Genomic DNA, 22,204 nt, shown 5'->3' with positions numbered 1-22,204 from the left:
GTCCCCTGGTCCGCTCCGTACTCTCGCGAGATTTAGAGAGGGCACGTCAGGAAGGTATCATGGCGGCTCCCGTAGGCCGGTCACATGAGGCGTAGCCGGGTCGGTCCATTGCCTGGTGAGGTCGCCCCTGGGGAATCAGCCTGGCTGCTGCCCTGGAATAGTGAGAGGCCCCGGGATTGACCGGCTGCCTCCAGCCGCGGCGGGGGCCAGGGGGCCTGTGAGTCCTCACAGTGCGGGTGACGGGGGGAGGGTGTGTGTGTGTTCGTTCCCCATGGGGGCTCCCGTGGGCTCATGCCAGGAAGCCACGGGGAGTTCACAGGTGTCTCTGCTGGTATGTGACGATCAGGATCCATCCCGGCTGTGCCGCGGTGCTCCGGGGCCTGAGGTTTCTTTTAAGGAAGGTTATACGCCTTGTGACCTGCGTTTAGCATTGTAAATGGCACGGAGCCGAAGCAGTGGGTCTGCCTGAGTCTGCAGGTAGCCTGAAACTGCACCTCTGAGATGTGTGAGATCTGCCCTGTGGTCAACGGTTGAAACCTAAAGATAACTGCTTAACGGGAACCGGTGCTAACTCTTCTGCTGCTGCTGCTTGTGTTAGAAACATGCAGTTAATGGGGCAGCTGGTTGCTGGGTTATGAAAGTTGGGGTTGGAGACTCCCTCTAATCTTAAAAGTCCCCTCTGCGAGCATCTGCAAATGGAAAAGAGAGAAGTGCCACCCCAGCTACTTAAATGCTCAACTGCTATCTGTCTGCCAAAACCACATAACTTCTAATATGCAACTGCTGTTTCTGCACAATTTTTAGCATGTTGATGATTAAAAATTTGTCAACTGTGTAAAATCAAAACTTAATTAAAAATGCTAATTGCTCTTAATTTTCATATTTAATTACAGCAAATCTTTAATTTGGGGAAGGAGGGATAGCTCAGTGGTTTGAGCATTGGCCTGCTAAACCCAGGGTTGTGAGTTCAATTCTTGAGGTGGCCACTTAGGAATCTGGGGCAAAAATGAGTACTTGGTCCTGCTAGTGAAGGCAGGGGGCTGGACTCAATGACCTTTCAAGGTCCCAGTTCTAGGAGATAAGTATATCTCCAATTATTTAATTTATATCTTGCTTGAAGTTGCTGCAGTATTGTTAGTCTTCTACAACAAAGGGCTACAACATGGACTCCTTTTCTGCCCTAATATACACAGAATTCTGCTTACAATTATACCTTCAGTTATACCTCATTAAAATATAATAGACTTAAGTGGATTGAAAAATAAAAAAAATGTCCATCTCCCTTCAGAAATTCTGCAGGTCTGAAAGTAAAATCCCTGAAGATTTCTACTGCCTGTACTGAAATGTGTCTTCCACTTGTGGCGTGCTGTTCATGTGAGAAACGGAATCCTGTCTGGTCCCAGTACATCGGATTGTTCCATGAATTGTGAGCTTTAATTTCTCTTAACTTTTGTAGTTATTATGCACGTTATGACATCAGGCCTTGATCATACATTTCTTGAACACCCAAGACTCCCCATGAGTTAACTGGATCCATGACTTCTGTCTGCACCACAAAAATGGATGCAACCTTTGATAGAAGCTCCTGGGTTGTGCAAAGGAAGGTGCAGGAAGCCCTTAATAGTTAAATGTATGGTGTTATCTTTTACTTGGTCCTGTTTAGTCTCATAATATAGATCTTCTATCTGTCTCAGGCATTTCTAGAGGCTCCCATCTCTGTGTTGTCTAACTGCTGAATTTGTTGCAAGTGTCAGAATTTTATCACTTCTGGTAAATCAGGAGTGCTGCATGGCTCCGGGAGGCTTGGGGAAAAGGAAATCAGGAAAGTGAAGGTACGGAGTTTGAACTCGGTCCTGTAAGTGCACTCATGAGGACAGACCTCTGTACCAGTGTGTGGAGACCCACTGAAATCAATTTACCAGTGTAGATGCAAGTTCAGGGCTTAAGTCTGCCCAGTTTCTCTTCAAATCCTGTCCCTCGTCAATTGTACTGTGGAATTGCAACAGTTTTGTGACCATGAGACCCTGTGTAATTGTGGAGTCAGGAGCAGAAGACACTCATTTAATTAATGATTGATTAAAAATGAAATTGAACTATTTCCAGAGCTGTCTGTTTCAGGTTCCCTCTGTAAAAGATGTGTTAGTAGATGTGGTATTTTAACCTCTAAACCAAAAGCTTGTTAATGATCTTATAATTTTCAATTGATTTCACAGATAATGCATTTTACCGGGTGTCCAAAGGCCTGTTTCTGTGGGCTTGAATCTGATTAAGGCCCTGTCTTCTGAGCTGGCATTTGAAAGCTGTTTATAAAACAGTAGCAAAAATGAACAATAAAGTGGGCTATTTGATAAGGACAATCAGACATTTGCATGTATGTGGTTCTAAACTGGGTCCCAGCTTTAGAACTGCAATGAGGACATACACATTAGGGATCAGTAGACGTAAGAGTGCCATACAAAGTGTGAACCTCAGAGGATTCCTGTTAAATGTTCCTCCTTGCCGGCTTGAATCATCTCTCCGATTGCTGTCTCAGGAGGTGCCTGTTTATAGTAAAGGAGATGCCACTGCACAAGAACAGAATGCTACAAAGACTCTATTAGATGAACATGTGCAAAATTCATCTAGTGCCGTGGACCCTCTAGAAGAAGATAGAAGTGTTGTTGAAGAGAATCTGGTAGTGAAGAGTGAAAGGAGTCAGCCACAGCAGTTCTTTGATGACCTTAAAAAATGCACATCTCCCTGTGATGTATTAGACCTAGTTTCAAAGTCTGCTATTTCTGAGAAGCATTGTAGTAACTGTTTTACTACTATGTGGCTGCTCACCAAAAAGCTGTCCGAAGACCAGAAGCACTATGAAAAACAACTGATGGTCGAGCATCCTGCATTTATGCAGCTATGTCAGCGTCTGATGCAAGAGTCCAGGAGCATGTGGTGTGATGACTTGGTATACAGTCTACATGCTGTGCTGAAGCTAGGGGTACCCCAGAACACTCGACTGGTTCAGACTTTGCTGAGGGTCTGTCAGGTAAGTATTGGAATCTTTTAAAGATTGGAATAAAATTCCAGCGCCAGCTCTTACAAGTTGTAGAGGCTATAGCCTCGGAGGGTCTCCACATGAATGCCTGCGGTTTGAGTTCTGCCCATGCTTTGTTTTCATTCCTCTACCCACACCACACCATATAAAGAGAGAGTGCTCAAAGAATACTTGCGCTTCAGGCTGTGCCAAAACTTTAGATCTGTTTGAGGCTTAGAAAAACTCTTTTTTTTCTCCCTCCATCCGCCTTTCCCCGTCTCCTTTCTCCTCACATGATATGAGGCAGGTTTGAGAGTGAGCAGTTGTGAGGAAAGGTTTTTTTGATATTTTGATTTGAGGGCAGAGGCCAGTGTCCTCCTGGACTCCCAGTTCCTTTACCTGCTGCTTCTGGGAGCTTTCTTTGGTCTACCCGCTATTAGCTGTATTATGCTTCGCTTATCTTGGGGATTTTTACAGGACCTTCCCTAGCTGCTGATGCAATTGGGGACTTCCTCTGAGCATCATATGACTATTTCATGCTGTGCTAGGTGAGGGTTTCTCCATTTCTGGACCTGCTGCTGTCCTGGGAGTTTCTTTCTTGACTTTCTTCAGAGCCTCCCACCAACTACTCCCCCCGACCGCTGTGTGCAACTTCTTCTCCCTGTTTCTTCCCTGTCCGTTCCTTTAAACTAGTCTGTCCTCATCTCCACCACCTCCTCCTCCTAACTCTGCACCTAGCCAACCCATCCTACTTCGTAGAGTTATATGTGTTTTTAATAAAGCAGCTTTCAGAGGGAAAGAGGGCACTGACTTATTACATGGAGGGGGAGGGTGCCCACGGTTGGGCCCCAGATGTGCTTGAACCTGCACATTAAAAACACTGTTAACTGTTTACAAAACACTTTAGAGAGGAAATCTTGAACATGACCACTACGGCATTCGCCAGCTTGTATCCACACTATGTATAGTACATTACACAAGTTCTTCCTTTTGTCCTTAATGCGATTTTTCTTTTAGGCCTGATTTCTCATTTTCTCAGGGGAAATTGGGAGTTAACTCCACAGAAGTCAGTAGAATTATACCAGTGTGTAGGTCAAAGTAGAATCAGCCCCAGTGACTTGACCTTTTTCTTTGTGTGGGCGGGGGAGATAGCTGGTAAAAATTGATTATTCCACCACTTTGTCTTAAGAATTTTCTAACATTGTGAAAATATATCTTTAATAGGAGCGCCTCAATGAATTTGATGACCGATGTCTCTCTGTTGTGGCAACCACCTTGGTAACCATGGAAAAAAGCAGAAATGTGGATGCTCTTCAAGCTGGATTACAGTGAGAAAATTACTTTTTTTTTTTAAATGGTTTCCTTACTTACAAGTCTTGTCATGTGACCATTTATTTCTGTTGGAGGAAAATAAATACGGTATGAAAGGAGAGTGAGCATCTTTACTCTTTTGCCCAAAATACACTTTGATATTTTCTGGCTTACATTTTTAGCATTTTCTTGAGGCTTATTTAGTGATACATTGCATTAGAAAATTTTAGGAATCCCTGCAGTGTTCTCCTATGTAAAATATGGTAGAAATGTCCAAAGCAGGAAGACACTTGAACCTTTAAGTAACTTTACATGGTCTTAGACAATCAGGGACACTCTGTAGTGACCGTGGCTGTAATTCTACTTTGAACTCTGTGACAGCTCTGTGCAGGGTCCACCCCGAGAAGCTCATAGCAGGATTGGGGCCCAAGTCATTACCATCAGCTAGTAGCTAAAACAAATAACTCTCTTTGGCATCATTGTTGGTATTCTCGGCAGAAAGGGTGGAGATAGGTTAGAACACTGGACCGGGGCACAGGAGACCTGGTCTCTGCCACAGGCCTGCTTGGTGACCTTGGGCAAGCCACTCCATTTCTCTGTACCTTAGTTTCCCCATTTGTAAAGTGAGGATAAAACTGCCCTCCTTTGTATAGTGCTTTGAGATCTATTAGTGAAAAGCCCTATGTTTCAGCTATGTATTATTCTTCTTGATTTCAATAGGAAAAGCCGTTGAGTTGGAATACCATTTTTGCTTGTATTCCTCCTCTATTCAAATGTAGGGGCGGGAGAAGCATTATATCTATTCTTGTTTCAGAATAACTTGTTTATGGGTGGTGGTTTTGTGCTCAGATTGTTGGTCTACAAAGCCCCATCTGCTCACCCCTTCAGAGATCTGGTGTTCCCGAGCTTCTAACAGAACATATTGGTGGATTTGTATTGTATGTATCAATCCAATTTCAGCTCCAGCTACAAGAGGATGGGCACATTGGTGAAATAACATATTCTGTTAGAAGTTCAGGTGCACAGTTCTGGGAGTTTGGGGGAAAGTAGGTTATCCCTCTCTGTTTTTCACTTAGACGACTTTGGCTCCATCTTGATTAATCAAACGCCTGCCTGTTCACAGGGAAATGTCAGTCTCAGTAGATCAATTTCAGAGCCTTCCACTGCCATACAGACACTGAAATTTCCAAAACTAGTGCTCTGATATTTGATTAAAAAAATAGTGGTTTAAAGAGTTGGGGTTTTTTGGTCTCTTTAGCCATTTTGTTTCCTACTGAGCTAAAATGGCAACCACAGATACACCAGATCAGAGTTTTTCTCTATGTGATGCTTTGCCTTCTGCTATATTAAGATCCTGTTCTTCTCCTACAGACCATAGTATCACTTGTTCTCCTTTCCACCTGCTCCACTTTGCTGTGTCCTATATGAGGCTCTCCTGAATTTCATGGGTCACTGCGGGCTTGTCTGCACAGAGAAATTGCACTGGGATAAGTTACATCAGTTTAATTAAACTGATACCTCTGTTTCCCTGCAGTATGTTCACTCTGTTGCCCTTGCATTGGTCTATCTTGCAATGTTGCAGCACTGTGTCCACACAGCAGCATTCTGCATCACTGTAAGCATGGTGCAGTGTGGGAGGGCATTCCAGGGTCCTCTGCACTGCTTGGGCAGTGGAGTTTAGAAAGGTTGCCGGACAGATCATGGCACATAGTGAGAAGTCGTCCTACTGATACTTCACACCAGTGTAGTTACTTCATTGTCAGGAGATAGCTGCATTGCTATTAAGTCAATTTAACTACGTCAGTATAGAGTTGCGCCAATTTAATTAAAAAAAAAAAAAGCTGTGTGTATGGAAGAGGAGTGAGGAGCGACACCAGTTTAACTCAGGATTCATCCATGGGAGACAGATGTGTGCCTGCTCCTGCCAAAATAAGCAGAGCTTTACTGGTGCAACTTGTGTGTGTAGGCCAAGCCTCCTTAAACCAATTCCATTTTTTTCCTTATCAGGTTACTGGTGGAGCAGCGAATTCCAAAGATCAGTAACATTTTTATGTTGCAAAGCATGATGAAATGCTTTGGGAAAGATGCCCCACTCTCTCTCAAAAGGAAATTTGAGGTAAAAGATTAAAATCATTGGTGGGTCCTACTATTATTCCTGCATAGCTACTGCTCCTGTGTTGCTATTTATTAGTTGTTTATGGTAGCACCTGTTGTATGCTAAGCAGTTTCCAGACATTGAAAATGAACGGCAACTTCCCCAAGTTGCTCATCCTCCAGCGACAGGTAAGCAAGTAAATAGTGATTTGAGAAAGGGGAAACAATTTTTTTTTTTTTAAATGACTACACGTGTCAATTAAGTTTGCTGTAGCCTGCCCAACAGAGGTATGTCTGCAGGAGGGACTTAAATCAGTAGAGGGTGCGAAGGTCAAACCATGCATAGGGATAGAAAGCGTGGAGATGTTTATGTAAGAAATTGGTAGCATAAAAGATAAGGTGCTATCCGTGAGCTTCATTGTAACAGGGCTTTCTATGTAACGAATTATGCTATTGAGAGGCAAGTAACTACATCCCAATCCTGCTGGAAAGGTATAACAAGTGGGAGTTTCCGCAGGGGTCTGTTTTGGGACTGGCTCTGTTCAATATCTTCATCATCGAGTTAGATATTGGCATAGAAAGTACGCTTATTAAGTTTGCAGATGATACCAAACTGGGAGGGATTACAACTGCTTTGGAGGACAGGATCATAATTCAAAATGATCTGGACAAATTGGAGAAATGGTCTGAGGAAAACAGGATGAAGTTTAACAAAGACAAATGCAAAGTGCTCCACTTAGGAAGGAACAATCAGTTTCACACATACAGAATGGGAAAAGACTATCTAGGAAGGAGTATGGCAGAAAGGGATCTAGGGGATATAGTGGACCACATGCTAAATATGAGTCAACAGTGTGATGCTGTTGCAAAAAAAGCAAACGTGATTCTGGGATGCATTATCAGGTGTGTTGTGAGCAAGACACGAGAAGTCATTCTTCCGCTCTACTCTGCGCTGGTTAGGCCTCAACTGGAGTATTATGTCCAGTTCTGGGCACCGCATTTCAAGAAAGATGTGGAGAAATTGGAGAGGGTCCAGAGAAGAGCAACAAGAATGATTAAAGGTCTTGAGAACATGACCTATGAAGGAAGGCTGAAAGAATTGGGTTTGTTTAGTTTGGAAAAGAGAAGACTGAGAGGGGACATGATAGCAGTTTTCAGGTATCTAAAAGGGTGTCATCAGGAGGAGGGAGAAAACTTGTTCACCTTAGCCTCTAAGGATAGAACAAGAAGCAATGGGCTTAAACTGCAGCAAGGGAGGTTTAGGTTGGACATTAGGAAAAAGTTCCTAACTGTCAGGGTGGTTAAACACTGGAACAGATTGCCTAGGGAGGTTGTGGAATCTCCATCTCTGGAGATATTTAAGAGCAGGTTAGATAAATGTCCATCAGGGATGGTCTAGACGGTATTTGGTCCTGCCATGAGGGCAGGGGACTGGACTCGATGACCTCTCGAGGTCCCTTCCAGTCCTTGAATTTATGAATCTGCCTGAGTCCCAATGGAATGAGATTCTTAAAATGTTTTCTGATTCCAGTGAAAGGAGCTGGGGTTGATATAGTATTTTTAAACATTGTTTTGACTTTTTTTTTTTTCTATTACTGATGCATTTTTTTCATTGCCCTTTATGTGTCTTTGAGAATGTACTGGGTGAAACTATTTTAAGAGCTGGTGAAACTGAAATTAGTGGGCCTAATTTTTGCTGATGGTTGCGTCAGTATAATCCTAACTATGCAAACAGTCACTCCTGATTTACTGTGGCTTAAGTGACATCAGAAGTGGGCCCACTATAGCTTCACCAGTTTTTTAAATCTTGTTTAATTTAGTGTACATCTGCCAAAGGTGTATCACAAAGGGCAGTAGAAAATAGTGAGTCATTTACTAAGGATTTAGAATAACTTAGAGCTCTTGCACATGGCAAAGACTAGATATCATCCTGACTGTGCAATATTGGTAAATATGCCATCCATGCTAATTAGCAAACCACCATTCTTTCAAGCACTGGTAGGAAAACTATATACATAGTAACCAGGAATAAGTATTATAAGGTCCTCTTGTATTGATTGATAGGGGAAAAGCTCTTCTTGACCTGCTGCTCACAAACAGGGAAGAAATAGTAGAGGAAGCAATAGTGGATGGGAACCTGGGAGGCAGTGACCATGAGATGGTCGAGTTCAGGATCCTGATACAAGGAAGAAAGGAGAGCAGTAGAACAGAGACCCTGGACTTCAGAAAAGCAGACTTCGACTCCCTCAGGGAACTGATGGGCAAGGTCCCCTGGGAGAATAACATGACGGGGAAAGGAGTCGAGGAAAGCTGGCTGTATTTTAAAGAATCCTTATTGAGGTTGCAGGAACAAACCATCCCGATGTGTAGGAAGAAAAGTAAATATGGCAGGCTAGCCGGAGATGTTAGGAGTCACAAGAAGGGTTTCTTCAGGTATGTTAGCAACAAGAAGAAAGTCAAGGAAAGTGTGGGCCCCTTGCTGAATGAGGGAACCTAGTGACAGAGGATGTGGAGAAAGCTAGTGTACTCAATGCTTTTTTTGCCTCTGTCTTCACAGACAAGGTCAGCTCCCAGACAGCTGCACTCTGCAGCACGGTATGGGGAGGAGGTGACCAGCTCTCTGTGGAGAAAGAAGTAGTTCGGGACTATTTAGAAAAGCTGGACGAGCACAAGTCCATGGGGCCGGATGCACTGCATCCGAGGGTGCTAAAGGAGTTGGCCGATGAGATTGCAGAGCCATTGGCCATTATCTTTGAAAAATCATGGCAATCGGGGGAGGTCCCGGATGACTGGAAAAAAGCTAATGTAGTGCCCATCTTTAAAAAAGGGAAGAAGGAAGATCCAGGGAACTACAGGCCAGTCAGTCTCACCTCAGTCCCTGGAAAAATCATGGAACAGGTCCTCAAGGAATCAATTCTGAACCACTTAAAGGAGGGGAAAGTGATCAGGAACAGTCAGCATGGATTCACCAAGGGCAAATCATGCCTGACTAACCTAATTGCCTTCTATGATGAGATAACCGGCTCTGTGGATGAGGGGAAAGCAGTGGATGTGCTATTTCTGGACTTTAGCAAAGCTTTTGATACAGTCTCCCACAGTATTCTTGCCAGCAAGTTAAAGAAGTCTGGGCTGGATGAATGGACGGTAAGGTGGATAGAAAACTGGCTAGATGGTCGGGCTCCACGGGTAGTGATCAATGGTTCCATGTCTAGTTGGCAGCCGGTATCAAGTGGAGTGCCCCAAGGGTCGGTGCTGGGGCCGGTTTTGTTCAATATCTTCATTAACGATCTGGAGGATGGTGTGGACTGCACCCTTAGCAAGTTTGCAGATGACACTAAACTGGGAGGAGTGGTTGATATGCTGGAGGGTAGGGCTAGGATACAGAGGGACCTAGACAAATTAGAGGATTGGGCCAAACGAAATATGATGAGGTTCAACAAGGACAAGTGCAGAGTCCTGCATTTAGGACGGAAGAATCCCATGCACTGCTATAAACTAGAGACTGAATGGCTGGGCAGCAGTTCTGCAGAAAAGGACCTAGGGGTTACAGTGGACGAAAAGCTGAATATGAGTCAAGTGTGCCCTTGTTGCCAAGAAGGCTAATGGCATTTTGGGTTGTGTAAGTAGGGGCATTTCCAGCAGATCGAGGGATGTGATCATTCCCCTCTATTCAGCTCTGGTGAGGCCTCATTTGGAGTACTGTGTCCAGTTTTGGGCCCCACACTACAAGAAGAATGTGGATAAATTGGAGAGAGTCCAGCGGAGGGCCACAAAAATGATTAGGGGGCTGGAGAACATGACTTATGAGGAGAGGCTGAGGGAACTGGGATTGTTTAGCCTGCAGAAGAGAAGAATGAGGGGGGATTTGATAGCTGCTTTCAACTACCTGAAAGGGGGTTCCAAAGAGGATGGTTCCAGACTGTTCTCAGTGGTAGAAGATGACAGAACAAGGAGTAATGGTCTCAAGTTGCAGAGGGGGAGGTTTAGGTTGGACATTAGGAAAAACTTTTTCACTAGTAGGGTGGTGAAGCACTGGAATGGGTTACCTAGGGAGGTGGTGGAATCTCCTTCCTTAGAGGTTTTTAAGGTCAGGCTTGACAAAGCCCTGGCTGGGATGATTTAGTTGGGTTTGGTCCTGCTTTGAGCAGGGGGTTGGACTAGATGACCTCCTGAGGTCCCTTCCAACCCTGAGATTCTATGATTCTATGATTTGATTCAAGAAAGAAACGGGAGCACCTGAGAACTTTTTAAGGACAGCTCACACTAAACATTAGAATAGCTGTAGTTGTTTCTATAAGAAAAGCGATTGGAAGGAGTTATTTTAAGCTCCTTCCACTGCTTCCAACTCTTTCTTCAGTGCAAATCTGGTGAGGTTACGGGATTGGAGTAGTTTTGATCTCCCCAACTCACTTCATTCTTCGGCAGAGATAATTTGGACTGCCAATGCCAAGAATGAAGAGTCTAATCAAATTGAATTCATTTTAGGATAGACTTTTGAAAGAGCTGGACCACTTGACTCCTCTGAATGCTCAACACATGTTTAGTGCTCTGGCTGCGATGAATTACTGCTCCATGCCAATCCTGGATGCCTCGAGTAACAAAATCATTGGTGAGTTAAAGTGAATTTTTAAACTTCCCCTCTCCTTTACTCTGACTCTTCCTAATGAAAATGTCTTATTCCAATTTCCTTTTAAGCCCACAAAACATGATTGTTTTGTAGTCTAACAATACAGATCCATCAGACAAAATGCAGTACAAAAAATTTTGGAAGACTGATGGATGCTCAAAGAAAGTAGTTTTTATGGTCTCTGCCCTCATTAATACCATGAAATGTCATCTCCATGGATTATAATGGCACTCTTCATAGCTCTGAAGTTAAAATTCTGTTTCTTTTTCCCCAAATTCTATAAATAGAGAAAATGCTAACTAAAGACCAGCAAGTAAAATTAGTGGTTTCAGATGTGCTTTTAAAACTGTTTCTGAACTGGAAATTTGCATCTCATAGTATGAATTGACAGCTCTGTGTTTAGGGAATAAGCAGAAGGGGATATGTTCACTGATGAAGTGAATTTCATTATTGAGTTCTGCTTCATAAATGATGGCTCAGTCGAGCCCAAAGGAACTTAAAATGAAGGTTAATACTCTGACCTTTACTGAGACCCTTGCAATAAGTATTGTAGACATAATTGAACATTATCTCTTGATATATACTCTTGCATTCAAAACTATGGTAAAAAAACATTAATGTTGCAAAGTCAAGCCCTCAAAAGGTAGGAAATGTCAAAGTTCAGGTTCATGTGCAGCCTTAATTTGGTCTCCTTGTGCATACACCTTATGATATGGCAACAAACTATTTTCTCCCACGGGATCCCTGCTTCATTAATGTACAGGATGGATGGTATTCCTAGTATGAAGCTATTGAATACTTTGTTTAGCATACAGCCATAGGTCTTATTTACTGCACCTGATTCAAATCCTGATCTGAAGACAGAATTATTTATTTCCTAATTTGCTTTTCTGTGGCATTTATCGCTATAATATCTGAGTGCTTCACAAATACGGATTTATTTTCATAACACCGAAGAGTGAGGTGGTGGTATCTGCATTTTAAATATGCTGAACTGAAGCACACAGATATTAAGGTCAGAAGTGTGCACTAATTTTGAGTTCCCAATCTGAAATGCACTGGACCTGATTTTTTTTCAGAGCACTTAGTGTTATTTGGCACTTTATATGTTTGAAGCACAGCTTCTCTTGATTTAACTTGAAGCTGTGAGTGCTCAGCAGTTCTGCAAATCAGATTCCAGGGTCTCAACCTGGGCACCCAGAAAACAAGGAACACATTGGGCTAAGTGATTTGCCCAGCATTACATAGGATCGAAGGATAGAAGACAAAGCTTGGCAAGGATAGAATCCAGGATGACATTCAAGTAGCCTTAACCATGAGACCATCCTTCCTATTTCTGCAGCCATCTGTCTCATTCAATATACACCTTCCAACTACTGCAACAAATGAAGCAGGGGCTAGACGACAGCCTCCTTCATTATGCAACCCTGATGATCCCCTGATCACGTCTGTCTTGTGCACTGAACGAGGCACAGGTCTTGTGGAAAAAATAGAATGTGATCGTGAAATTACAGACTGTATCATAATGCATATGGGGAACGGAATTAAGGTTACACAGGAAGCCTTAATTCTTGCATTGCCTAACTTTTGAGTGTTCGACATTGCAGCCTTGCTACTTTTCCTTTAATACAAATTATTTTGGGGTTTGTGTGTGCATGTGCATCCATACATATAATTTCCTAGGGTTTTAAAAGCAAACTTAAAAAAAAACCAAAACATTCCATCCTGTGGTATCATACTGATGCCCACATAAAGGTCATCAGCAGGACTGAAACATTTAGACAAGTGGTTTTCAACCTGTGGTCTGCGCACAGCGGGTCCACAGACTGTCTAAGATTTCCAAAGGGAAATCTCCATTCAAAAATGGTTTTATAAGTCCACAAATGAAAAAGATTGAAAACCACTGCTTTAGATCCAGCTCATACACCTCTCCCTCTACTTCAAAGGGAGTAACTTATAGTAATAATAGTTGGTGATCCTCAATATGGACCAGCACTAGAGGGGGATGAGACACATTGCTGTCTGCAAATAGCTGTGAAACCCATAGGCAGAGGAATGGTAAGACTCAGGATGTTTGGGTTCCATTCCAGGCTCTGGAGGGGACTGTTCTCTGGTGGGCACAGACTTTTCTGCCCATTCCTCTCAAGCTTCGTCCCTTCTGCCTTGTCCCAGCCATGTCTCTTCCCCCACCCTCACCTCCTTGTCCCAGTCTTGTTCTCCTCACCAAACCAGTCTGTCTCCACTCCTCAGGGTTCTCATCCTAGTTCCAGTCTCCTTGCCCAGTTAGTCCCAACATCCCCCTCTAGGCTCCTAGTCAAAGTCCCAGTCTGTATCCCCAAACTTTTCATCCCAGTCTCCTTTGCCCAGCCAGTCCCAGTCTTTTCCATGGCTCCCCATCTGATTTTTCACAGCACACCCTGCTGGCCCCAGTCATATCCCACAACGCGCAGCTCACAGTCACTGTTACTTTTTTTGTTCCTCTGTTACAGAGAGTATCCCTGGTACTCCATTTTGGCAGCTAATCCGTGTTCTGAAATCATGCAGCATCCTCCGGTACCGCAATGTAGTTCTGTATTCAGCAATAGCAAACTATGTGACTTCAGCCATCTACATGTGGGACACTAAACAGGTGAGGTAGTGACCACAAGTGACATCACTAGAACTGCCAATACTCAGCTGTGCCCAGGTGACACCACTAGAACTGCCAATACTCAGCTGTGCCCAGGTGACACCACTAGAACTGCCAATACTCAGCTGTGCCCAGGTGACACCACTAGAACTGCCAATACTCAGCTGTGCCCAGGTGACACCACTAGAACTGCCAATACTCAGCTATGCCCAGGTGACACCACTAGAACTGCCAATACTCAGCTGTGCCCAGGTGCACACAAACACAATTTATAGAGTTGCTAGTTACGACTCAGTACTTCAGTTTGCATTCTGAAATGGGCTTAAAAATGGGCATACATTCCAGTTTTGCTCTACACGTAGAGCAACTACATAATGTTAGAAAATTCAAGGGGCACAAAAAACAACTCAGTTTTTCTCTGGTTTCTTTTCATGAAAGTTTAATAGGAATAACTTGGTAGAAATTGGTCCATGGCTGAAAAATGTCAGTTTCAAACTTCTTTTTCTTGATGTATATCTTTGAAACAACACTGTGTATTTATACAGATTGGTTGAGGGGAAATCTTCAGTAAAACTGGTACATTGGCTGTTGTTTTATTTGTGTTAGTGTAGCACCAAGAAGCCCTCATCATGGACCTGAACCCTTGTGCTCAGCACTAGATATACACAGAACCAAAAGGCAGTCCCTGCCCCAAAGAGCTTCCAATCTAAGTGTAAGACAAGAAACAACAGAAGGATACAGACATACAGATGGTGAATCAGAGGGAAACAATGAGACAATATTAGTTTAAATATTTTAATAAGTATTTGGGAGTTCAACAGTCCATTGTTCTCCTATTTATTGCAGTATGGTAATAAATAATACAGTTAGTCATGCTCATAATAAAATATTACAATTTCAAAAGTTTATTTTCATTTTTAAAAACCTCTCTGATGCTATAACACCAGACAATTAAGTAAATTTCCATATTGAGACTCTTACTCTAGTTTTAATTTGTTTTTTAGCCTTAAAAATGGTTTTTCTTCATATACTTTTTTTTTAACATTTTAGATTGTCCTGTTTTTGTCTGCCTTCGAGGGACTTCGCTTTCGACCTGTTGAGCTGATGGATATTTTGGCTGAGAAGGTGACAAGTCATCCTGATTCCCTGAACCTGAAGGATATTCTAAGTGTTCTCCGCGTGTATTCGCTTCTCAACCATGTTCCCAAATGCCAAAAGCAGGAGTAGGTTCTGGCTTAGAAAGCGTTGTATTAAATTACATAGTTGTTATGTGGGTGTCTGAACAGGCACACGAAAGAGTACTTGCTACTGATCTTGGATTCCAGTTGTGAAATAATTCTCACTTGGTCCTGTTTTACTAATCTGTGAGATAAACTTGCTATACCTGTCACTATTTTTTTTATATATATATATAAAAAAGGCAGATATACATTTTTTTCCAAACAGTAAAGCAATGTAATAGAGAATGCACAAGATGTAATAGAGAATGGGTGCCCATCACTTAAGTGATAGACTGATAAAAGTGGTGAACAGGTTGTAGCTAGCAGCAAGCTTAGGTGCTGGACTTGGGTTCTGGTTATCCAAGTAAATTGGAATGTCTGGGGTTTTATTTCAAAAGTACTGATTTATATTTTATAGAGATTTTCAGGAAAGTCTGAGTTTATTTATAAATTAGTATGTAAAGATGTCTCTCTTTTTCTTTTGAAGATTCCTGGAGTCTCTAAATGGTGCCTTGAATAAGTACCTCGCCAGGATTTCTAATGTGGATCTGCTGAAGGCAGTGTATTCATTTTGCATTTTAGAGTATTTGCCACAGCCTGCACTTAGTCAGCTCCTGCAAGAGGACAACCTCAATGAGTTACTAAAATCAGGTCAGTCATTAATGTATTAATATGTGTTATGCCATTGAATTCAGAGTAGTGTGTAGATAAGAGTAGTAGTAGCTTCAACACAATCACTCCTTAGGGTGTGGTTGCATTGAAGCTCACAAGCTAAGACAGGTTAATATTAGATATGAAATAAAAAAGCCTGAGTTTTGCAAGTTGTTACTTGTTAGTGATTCAGGAGACTCTGTCCTCAGACTTAGCACTGAACCAATGCCCTCATCATGGCGGTGGGGAGGGTTGTTTTGGAGGTACCATTTTCAGATAAGACACTTCAGTAATGAGGGAAGTGTTTCCTAGGTAACTGTGTGCCTATGTATGTAAATGCAAGATTTGTTGTAGAAAGTCAAATGTGAACAAATTGTGGATTCTTTCTTCTGTGATACGCATTCAAGATTTTCCAAGAACATTTAAAAAAAATTAACCCAAGTGATGTATATTTTTCAGCTAAATCAAAGTTTAGCTCAAAATACAACTAGTTGTTAGAAGTTGCTTGGCTGTTTTGCTTTAGGATGAAAGACCCTAACTGAAATGGTTCAAGGTAGTCGTTGAGCTTCGTGTTATAATTCTCTACAGCTAATCGCTTAGTTTGGCACTGATTCAGGGTGTAAGTGTATTTGTTGCTTGCAGACTGTGTATCCTTTGGGAAGTTCTGTTAGTCCCTACACTTCAACAAAATAGTCTGTCTACTTGGAACCTGAATAATTCAGTACAGCTGAGTGAATAATTGACTCTTCCCTGCGCTGGCTGAATCACAGGGGGAATATCAGTTTATTTTGAATTGATTTTTTTTTTGGCGGGGGTGGGGGGGAAGGGGGGCTTTTCCCACTGAAATGAAAAAATTCCATTCAGGTAAAATGAAATGTTTGCACATTGTTTTGAAAAAACATTTCCACAATTTTTTCCCCTCATTTAATTTGTCTGAAACTATTTGCTGAATTTGATCCAAACTTGCAGATAGTTTCACTCACCACAAAACCTGCATTTTATCAGAGAATTTGCCATTCAGCTGAAAAATGTTGCCCAGCTCTGTAGTTTGGTACTGTTAAAGCATGCTCTGAAAGTGACATCCAAAATGTGACTTGACTTCTTGTGTTTTATCAATATCCACTAAAGTATTTGGGTTTTTTGTTTGTTTTTTAAGAACAACCTCCATGTGTGAATAAATGTCTTTCAACTTATTAGTAACCCTGCTGTAACAGGGTAATGTGTGTAGCTGTGCACAATAGAGGGGAAAAAGTGAGTAAATGAACAGATTTCAGACTTTCAAGAGTGGATTGTCCAGTGGTTAGGGTGGTAATCTAGAGCCTGGGAGCCCTGGGGTTCAACTCCCTGCTCTGCCACAGACTTCCTCAGTGACCTTGGATAAGTCTCTTAGCCTCTCCGTTCCTCCATTCTCCATCTGTACAGTGGGAATAATAGCATTGCTCTACCTCACCAGGGGGTTGATTCTACAGTAATGTGTGTCTTGTAAATTTCTTAGATAGCTATGTAGAACAAGAAGGTTTTAACAGTGTCTTGATGGCATCTTTTCAAGAAACAATTAGTTTTATTATGCCTAATTTGGAATTAATCTACTGCTCAGCAAAACTGAAATCTGTTCGTACTGCAAATAGTAGCCAGTGAAATTGTGGATTTCGTGACATAAAATGATACCATATAAATATAACGAATCCACTTTAATGCTACATTTCTGTCCTTTTTTTCAGATGGCCTTAACAAGGAACAGAATGAAATGATGCTGCACTGTGTGAACATGTGTCTGGAACTTGATAGTCCTTCATTCACCAAGCCAGCAACTATGTTTATAAAGAAACCCTCCTCACCTTTGGTTTCTGATCTCCCTGAGGTTCGTGAGGCTCTGCTGAAACTTCTGGGAGATGAGCGTATGTTTCAGCAAAACATCCAACTGCCACATGATTACAACATTGGTATGGGACCAATTAATTGTCATGTGCCTTTGAATTTTGATTTATAGTGGTAAAGAAATGGATTGGCAACTATTACCTATAATACAAGGGGTTTAAGATATAAATTTCTGGTGATAAGGTCTATTTGACAACTGTGCCTTTATGGTTGTATTTTCTATGACATTCACGTTAAAATAGTTGGACAGTTGACTAAAATATTGTTACTGCTGTGGTTTGTAAAATTGCATTGGGCTTTGTGGTTAAAATGTGGCTTTTGAGGCAACTAATCCTACATAAACCCAATAGGCCATAACTATATTAAACAACACTGACCTTTTAATGCTAACCTATTTTTTTAATCTTTGGATTAAAGAAACAATATAAAATGGCAAAATATGAAACTTCAAGGTGGTTGTTTTAGCTGTGGAACAGTTTTCCTTTTTCTTTGATTTAAACAACAGGATCTAACCTTCACTGAGAGACCATTTATAAATTTAGTAAAGTTCCATGGTGTATGGTTTCTTTTGTATGCAGGGTTTATACTTCTATGATTTATATCATTTGCAAGCTATCATTGCCTGATTCACTTGTAATACTTCTGGTATTTTTATTCTTAAATTTATCAAACTCAATGATAAAAGGACATGGGAATATGTATGGATCTGTCTGAGATTTCATAGCAACCTGGTCAGAATTTTTTTCTTTAAATCCTGAATTGATACACCTACGCATACTGTATCTGATTTGTGATAACAAGCACCTTTTCAGACTGTGTCAAGGTGCCAACTGACTCTATTTGTTGCTCTTAAAGGAAGAGCAGTATATTGTCCAAACTGTCACACAAATGCAGTAATTATAGCTGTTTCTTTTCCATTGACTCCATGAATTATATTGGAATGGTCAAAGCCTCTTGCCATGGTCAAAGCCTCTTGTGGCATTTAATATTTGACTGTTTTTCTTTCAGATTTTGAAATCAAAATGGATGCAAACAGAAAAAAAGCGCTTCCAGTAACTGAAGTAGATGATCCTGCTGATGCTCCAGATGTTCAAAGGTACCTTTATTTGGTTACAAGTTTTCTTTATCAGGCCTTTATGTGAGGCTCTTCCTGTTGCCTCTCTGGCTCACTGATCTGCAGAGCAAGTAATTCACTTTCTCTATGCTCTCACAGGAGCATAAGAATTGCCATTCTGAATCAGACCAGGGCCTAGTCCAGTATCTTGCCTCCAACAGGGGCCAGCACTGGATGCTTCAGACACAGATGCAAGAACCTCCACAGTGGGTAGATGTGGGATAATCTGCCCTCATAAAGGTCTCCTAGGTTATAACGCCAGAAGGGGGGATCACTTTGATCCTCTAGTCCGACATCCTGCCTAACACAGGTCATAGAACTTCCCTGAATTAACTCCTGTTTGAACTAGAGCATGTCTCTTAGAAAAACAGCCAGTCTTGATTTAAAAATGGCCAGTGATGGAGAATCCACCGTGACTCTTGGTAAATTGTTCCAATGGTTAATTGCCCTCACCGTTAACATTACACATTATTTCCAGTCTGAATTTGTCTAGCTTCAACTTCCAGCCATTGGATCTTGTTATACCTTTGTCTGCTAGATTGAAGAGGCCCATGCCCCTCCCAGGAATTCAATCTTTGCCATAAGAACTGAATGGGCAGCCCTCAGCACCTAGATAAAACACATTGCAGGAGAGAGGGGTTTAAGTTGCTTAAGTCCAGAGAAGCAAAAGAATGATTAAATTAGAAATGGACAAAAATATTAGCAATAAACAAACACAGCAGTGCTATTCCTTAATATTAAAGGCATTCTCTGAACAGTTAGCTGTGAAGAATACTTAAACTGCAGCAGCATAAAGCGGTTTGCCAGCTCCCTAAGAAATTATTACTGTTTTTGGCTTTAGAGTGGCTGTTCTCTGTGCTCCTCCGTCTGCTTTCTGTTTTGGCACAAGACACCCCCGAGGCAAGTTGGCAATGAAAATGAGACATCTGAAAGCGCTGGGCTATCATGTGATACTGGTAAGAAGCCTAAATGCAGGTCTTATCAGTATGGTGACATGTATGATGGGTGAAGAACAGAGTACTGGGAGTGGTGAGCTTAACCTAAATTGACACTGTTGGAAAAACTCCTTGATCAGTGATAGTAGTCTATGGTGTTGGGCAAATAGCTCAGTGGTTTGAGCATTGGCCTGCCAAACCGAGGGTTGTGAGTTCAATCCTTGAGGGGGCCGTTTAGGGATCTGGGGCAAAAATCTGTCAGGGGATTGGTCCTGCTTTGAGCAGGGGGTTGGACTAGATGACCTCCTGAGGTCCCTTCCAACCCTGATATTCTACGACTCCACTATGGTAAACTATGTCCAAGTGGAGTTTGATCCCTATACCATAATTCGGAACTTTGCATGGTGGGATAGCCTAATTTTGGCAATTAATTCATCTTTGATTATTAGCAGGTAAATAGGCCCAATGGTCTGTATTGGATGTTAGATGGGAAGGGATCTGAGTTACTACAGAGAATTCTTTCCTGGGTGATGGCTGGTGAGTCTTGCCCACATGCTCAGGGTTTAATCGATCGCCATATTTGGGGTTGGGAGGAATTTTCCTCCAGGGAAGATTGGCAGAGGCCCTCAAGATTTTTCACCTTCCTCTGCAGCGTGGTGCACTGATCACTTGCTGGAGGATTCTCTGCACCTTGAGGTCTTTAAACCATGATTTGAGGATTTCAGTAACTCAGACATAGGTTAGGGGGTTGTTACAGGAGTGGGTGGGTGAGATTCTGTGGTCTACATTGTGCAGGAGGTCAGACTAGATGACCATAATGGTCCCTTCTGATCTTAAGTCTATGAATTTGATCAGATATTGACTGTTTTCATGTGGAATTGCTGATCTGAACTGATCACTTTCTGGAATGCAGGGATTCTCTATATCTGTTTCCCTTTACTAAGTGTGCTGGTTCACAAGACAATGTGAGTTTGTTATTTAGCAGCAGAACTAATGCATCCTTTCCTTTCCTCTCCTCTCCACTAAGGTCCACTACCAGGAGTTTAAAAAACTGAAGAACGAAGAAGCAATTGAGTGTTTGAAGGGAGAAATCTATTCAGTTGATGCTTTTCCTGTTTCTGATGTGAATTTGCAGGATAATATTTAAAATGGACTGGGAACTTCAGATCCCCTGCTTTTTTCCCATCACAGCCATTCACAAGAAGAAGGAAACATTTTCATATATTCCTGAAAAATGCCTCAAGAGATTGTACCCTGTAGAAAGTTTGTAAATTCAACTATATCTACTGAAGGAGTTCTTTAGCAATAGAAGCAGTTACTTGCTAAAGCTCCTTAAACAATAATTGACTTAAAAAAAAAAAAGGGAAAAAGAAAGATGAGATATTTTCAACAATCTTTTTTTTTTTTTTTTTAAATTACATATAGGCTACTCCAATGGGCTAAACTTCTCATGTGTTCTTGAACTGGGGAAATGTGACAATCTTTCAGAGCAGTTGGGATCATGACTCCATTCTCACTGTAGTGAGAATGGAACAACATGCGTCAATCTGTCATTAGCTTTCAGTAAGAACTCCAGCCAGAAAAGCAGTAAATCATTAGATATTGACTGGAGTGGAAAATTGAAACTCCCAAATCTCTGGACAAGTTTGTAACTCAAAAAATAATGTTCTCGTCTCGTTTTCAGAAGTCTGAGACAGCAAATGATTCTATATGCTCCATGCTTTTTCTTCAGTCTGAAGCCTTTCCCCCTGTTATAAAGTGCTCTGAGACTCATAGATGTAAGATCCTGTCCCTCGTATAAATTGCCTTGTGATGTCTGCTTGTGTTTCAGTATTAGCTTTTCGAAGACTACTTACAGCTATTGCATAATACTTAGTTTGATTCATCACATGATGAAATGTCTGCCAAGGAAGGAGTACTGCGGAAAGGGATCGGGGGGGTCATAGTGGACCACAAGCTGTTGCAAAAAAAAAAAAAAGCAAATATTCTTCTGGGATGTATTAGCAGAAGTGTTGTAAGCAAGACACGAGAAGTAATTCTTCCGCTCTACTCTGCTCTGATTAGGCCTCAACTGGAGTATTGTGTCCAGTTCTGGGTGCCACATTTCAGGAAGGATGTGGACAAATTGGAGAGTCCAGAGAAGAGCAACAGAAATTATTTAAAGGTCTAGAAAACACGACCTATGAGGGAAGATGGGGAAAAATTGGGTTGGTTTAATCTGGAAAAGAGAAGACTGAGAGGGGCATGATAACAGTTTTCAAGTATGTAAAAGGTTGTTGCAAGGAGGAAGAAAATTTGTTTTTCTTAACCTCTGAGGGTAGGACAAGAAGCAATAGGCTTTAATTGCAGCAAGGGAGGTTTAGATTGGACATTAGGAAAAACTTCCTAACTGTCAGGTGGTTAAGCACTGGAATAAATTGCTTAGGGATGTGGAATCTCCATCATTGGAGATTTTTAACAGCAGGTTGGACAAACACCTGTCTGGGGTGGTCTAGATAATATTTAGTCCTGCCATGAGTGCAGGGGACTGGATTGGATGACCTCTCAAGGTCCCTCCAGTCCTATGATTCGGTGATGCAACACAACGTCCACTGGCCCACTGCATAGTAGAAGATAAACCAAAATAGTGGTGGTATTGCCTAGTGATGTAAATGTAAAGTTCAAAGAATGCTCTACGTTGAAGGAATGGAAGAGAGACGTAGCTTTTGCATCCTGTTCTTGGGAATATTCAT

General features: G+C 41.8%; 2 protein-coding genes across 8 annotated transcripts in view; both read left to right on the top strand.

Annotated features, from left to right (window-relative positions):
- Positions 1 to 20: 20 nt before the first annotated feature.
- FASTKD2 (FAST kinase domains 2) lies at positions 21 to 21,289 on the top strand. Of its 6 annotated transcripts, none has more exons than XM_039494142.1 (13): positions 21 to 115; positions 1,289 to 1,426; positions 2,214 to 3,025; positions 4,238 to 4,341; positions 6,332 to 6,440; positions 10,904 to 11,027; positions 13,535 to 13,674; positions 14,725 to 14,897; positions 15,382 to 15,545; positions 17,267 to 17,488; positions 18,432 to 18,519; positions 19,379 to 19,493; positions 20,500 to 21,289. In XM_039494142.1, exons 3-13 carry the CDS (start codon positions 2,324 to 2,326, stop codon positions 20,617 to 20,619), a joined length of 2,061 nt encoding a protein of 686 aa, XP_039350076.1. In that variant the 5' UTR covers positions 21 to 115; positions 1,289 to 1,426; positions 2,214 to 2,323; the 3' UTR covers positions 20,620 to 21,289. The 6 variants fall into 6 exon arrangements, with proteins under 6 accessions (XP_039350076.1, XP_039350078.1, XP_039350077.1 ...); XM_039494144.1 differs by having other exon boundaries at positions 26 to 99; XM_039494143.1 differs by having other exon boundaries at positions 84 to 160.
- Positions 21,138 to 22,204, top strand: part of CPO (carboxypeptidase O) — a 36,500-nt gene continuing 35,433 nt past the window's right edge. Inside the window, exon 1 of one of the 2 annotated variants that reach the window (XM_039494147.1) lies at positions 21,138 to 21,250. Coding sequence is in view for 1 of the 2 variants with exons in the window: in XM_039494148.1 (XP_039350082.1) it covers positions 21,249 to 21,250 (2 nt within the window). In the remaining variant the exon portion in view is untranslated. The remainder of the gene's footprint in view (positions 21,251 to 22,204) is intronic. The other variant, XM_039494148.1, reaches the window with a different exon arrangement.

The sequence above is a fragment of the Mauremys reevesii genome, linkage group 11, assembly GCF_016161935.1.
Source record: "Mauremys reevesii isolate NIE-2019 linkage group 11, ASM1616193v1, whole genome shotgun sequence".
Taxonomy (NCBI): Eukaryota; Metazoa; Chordata; order Testudines; family Geoemydidae; genus Mauremys; species Mauremys reevesii.
The sequence above is the reverse complement of the archived record's forward strand: the minus strand, read 5'-3'. Positions and strand labels throughout refer to the sequence as shown.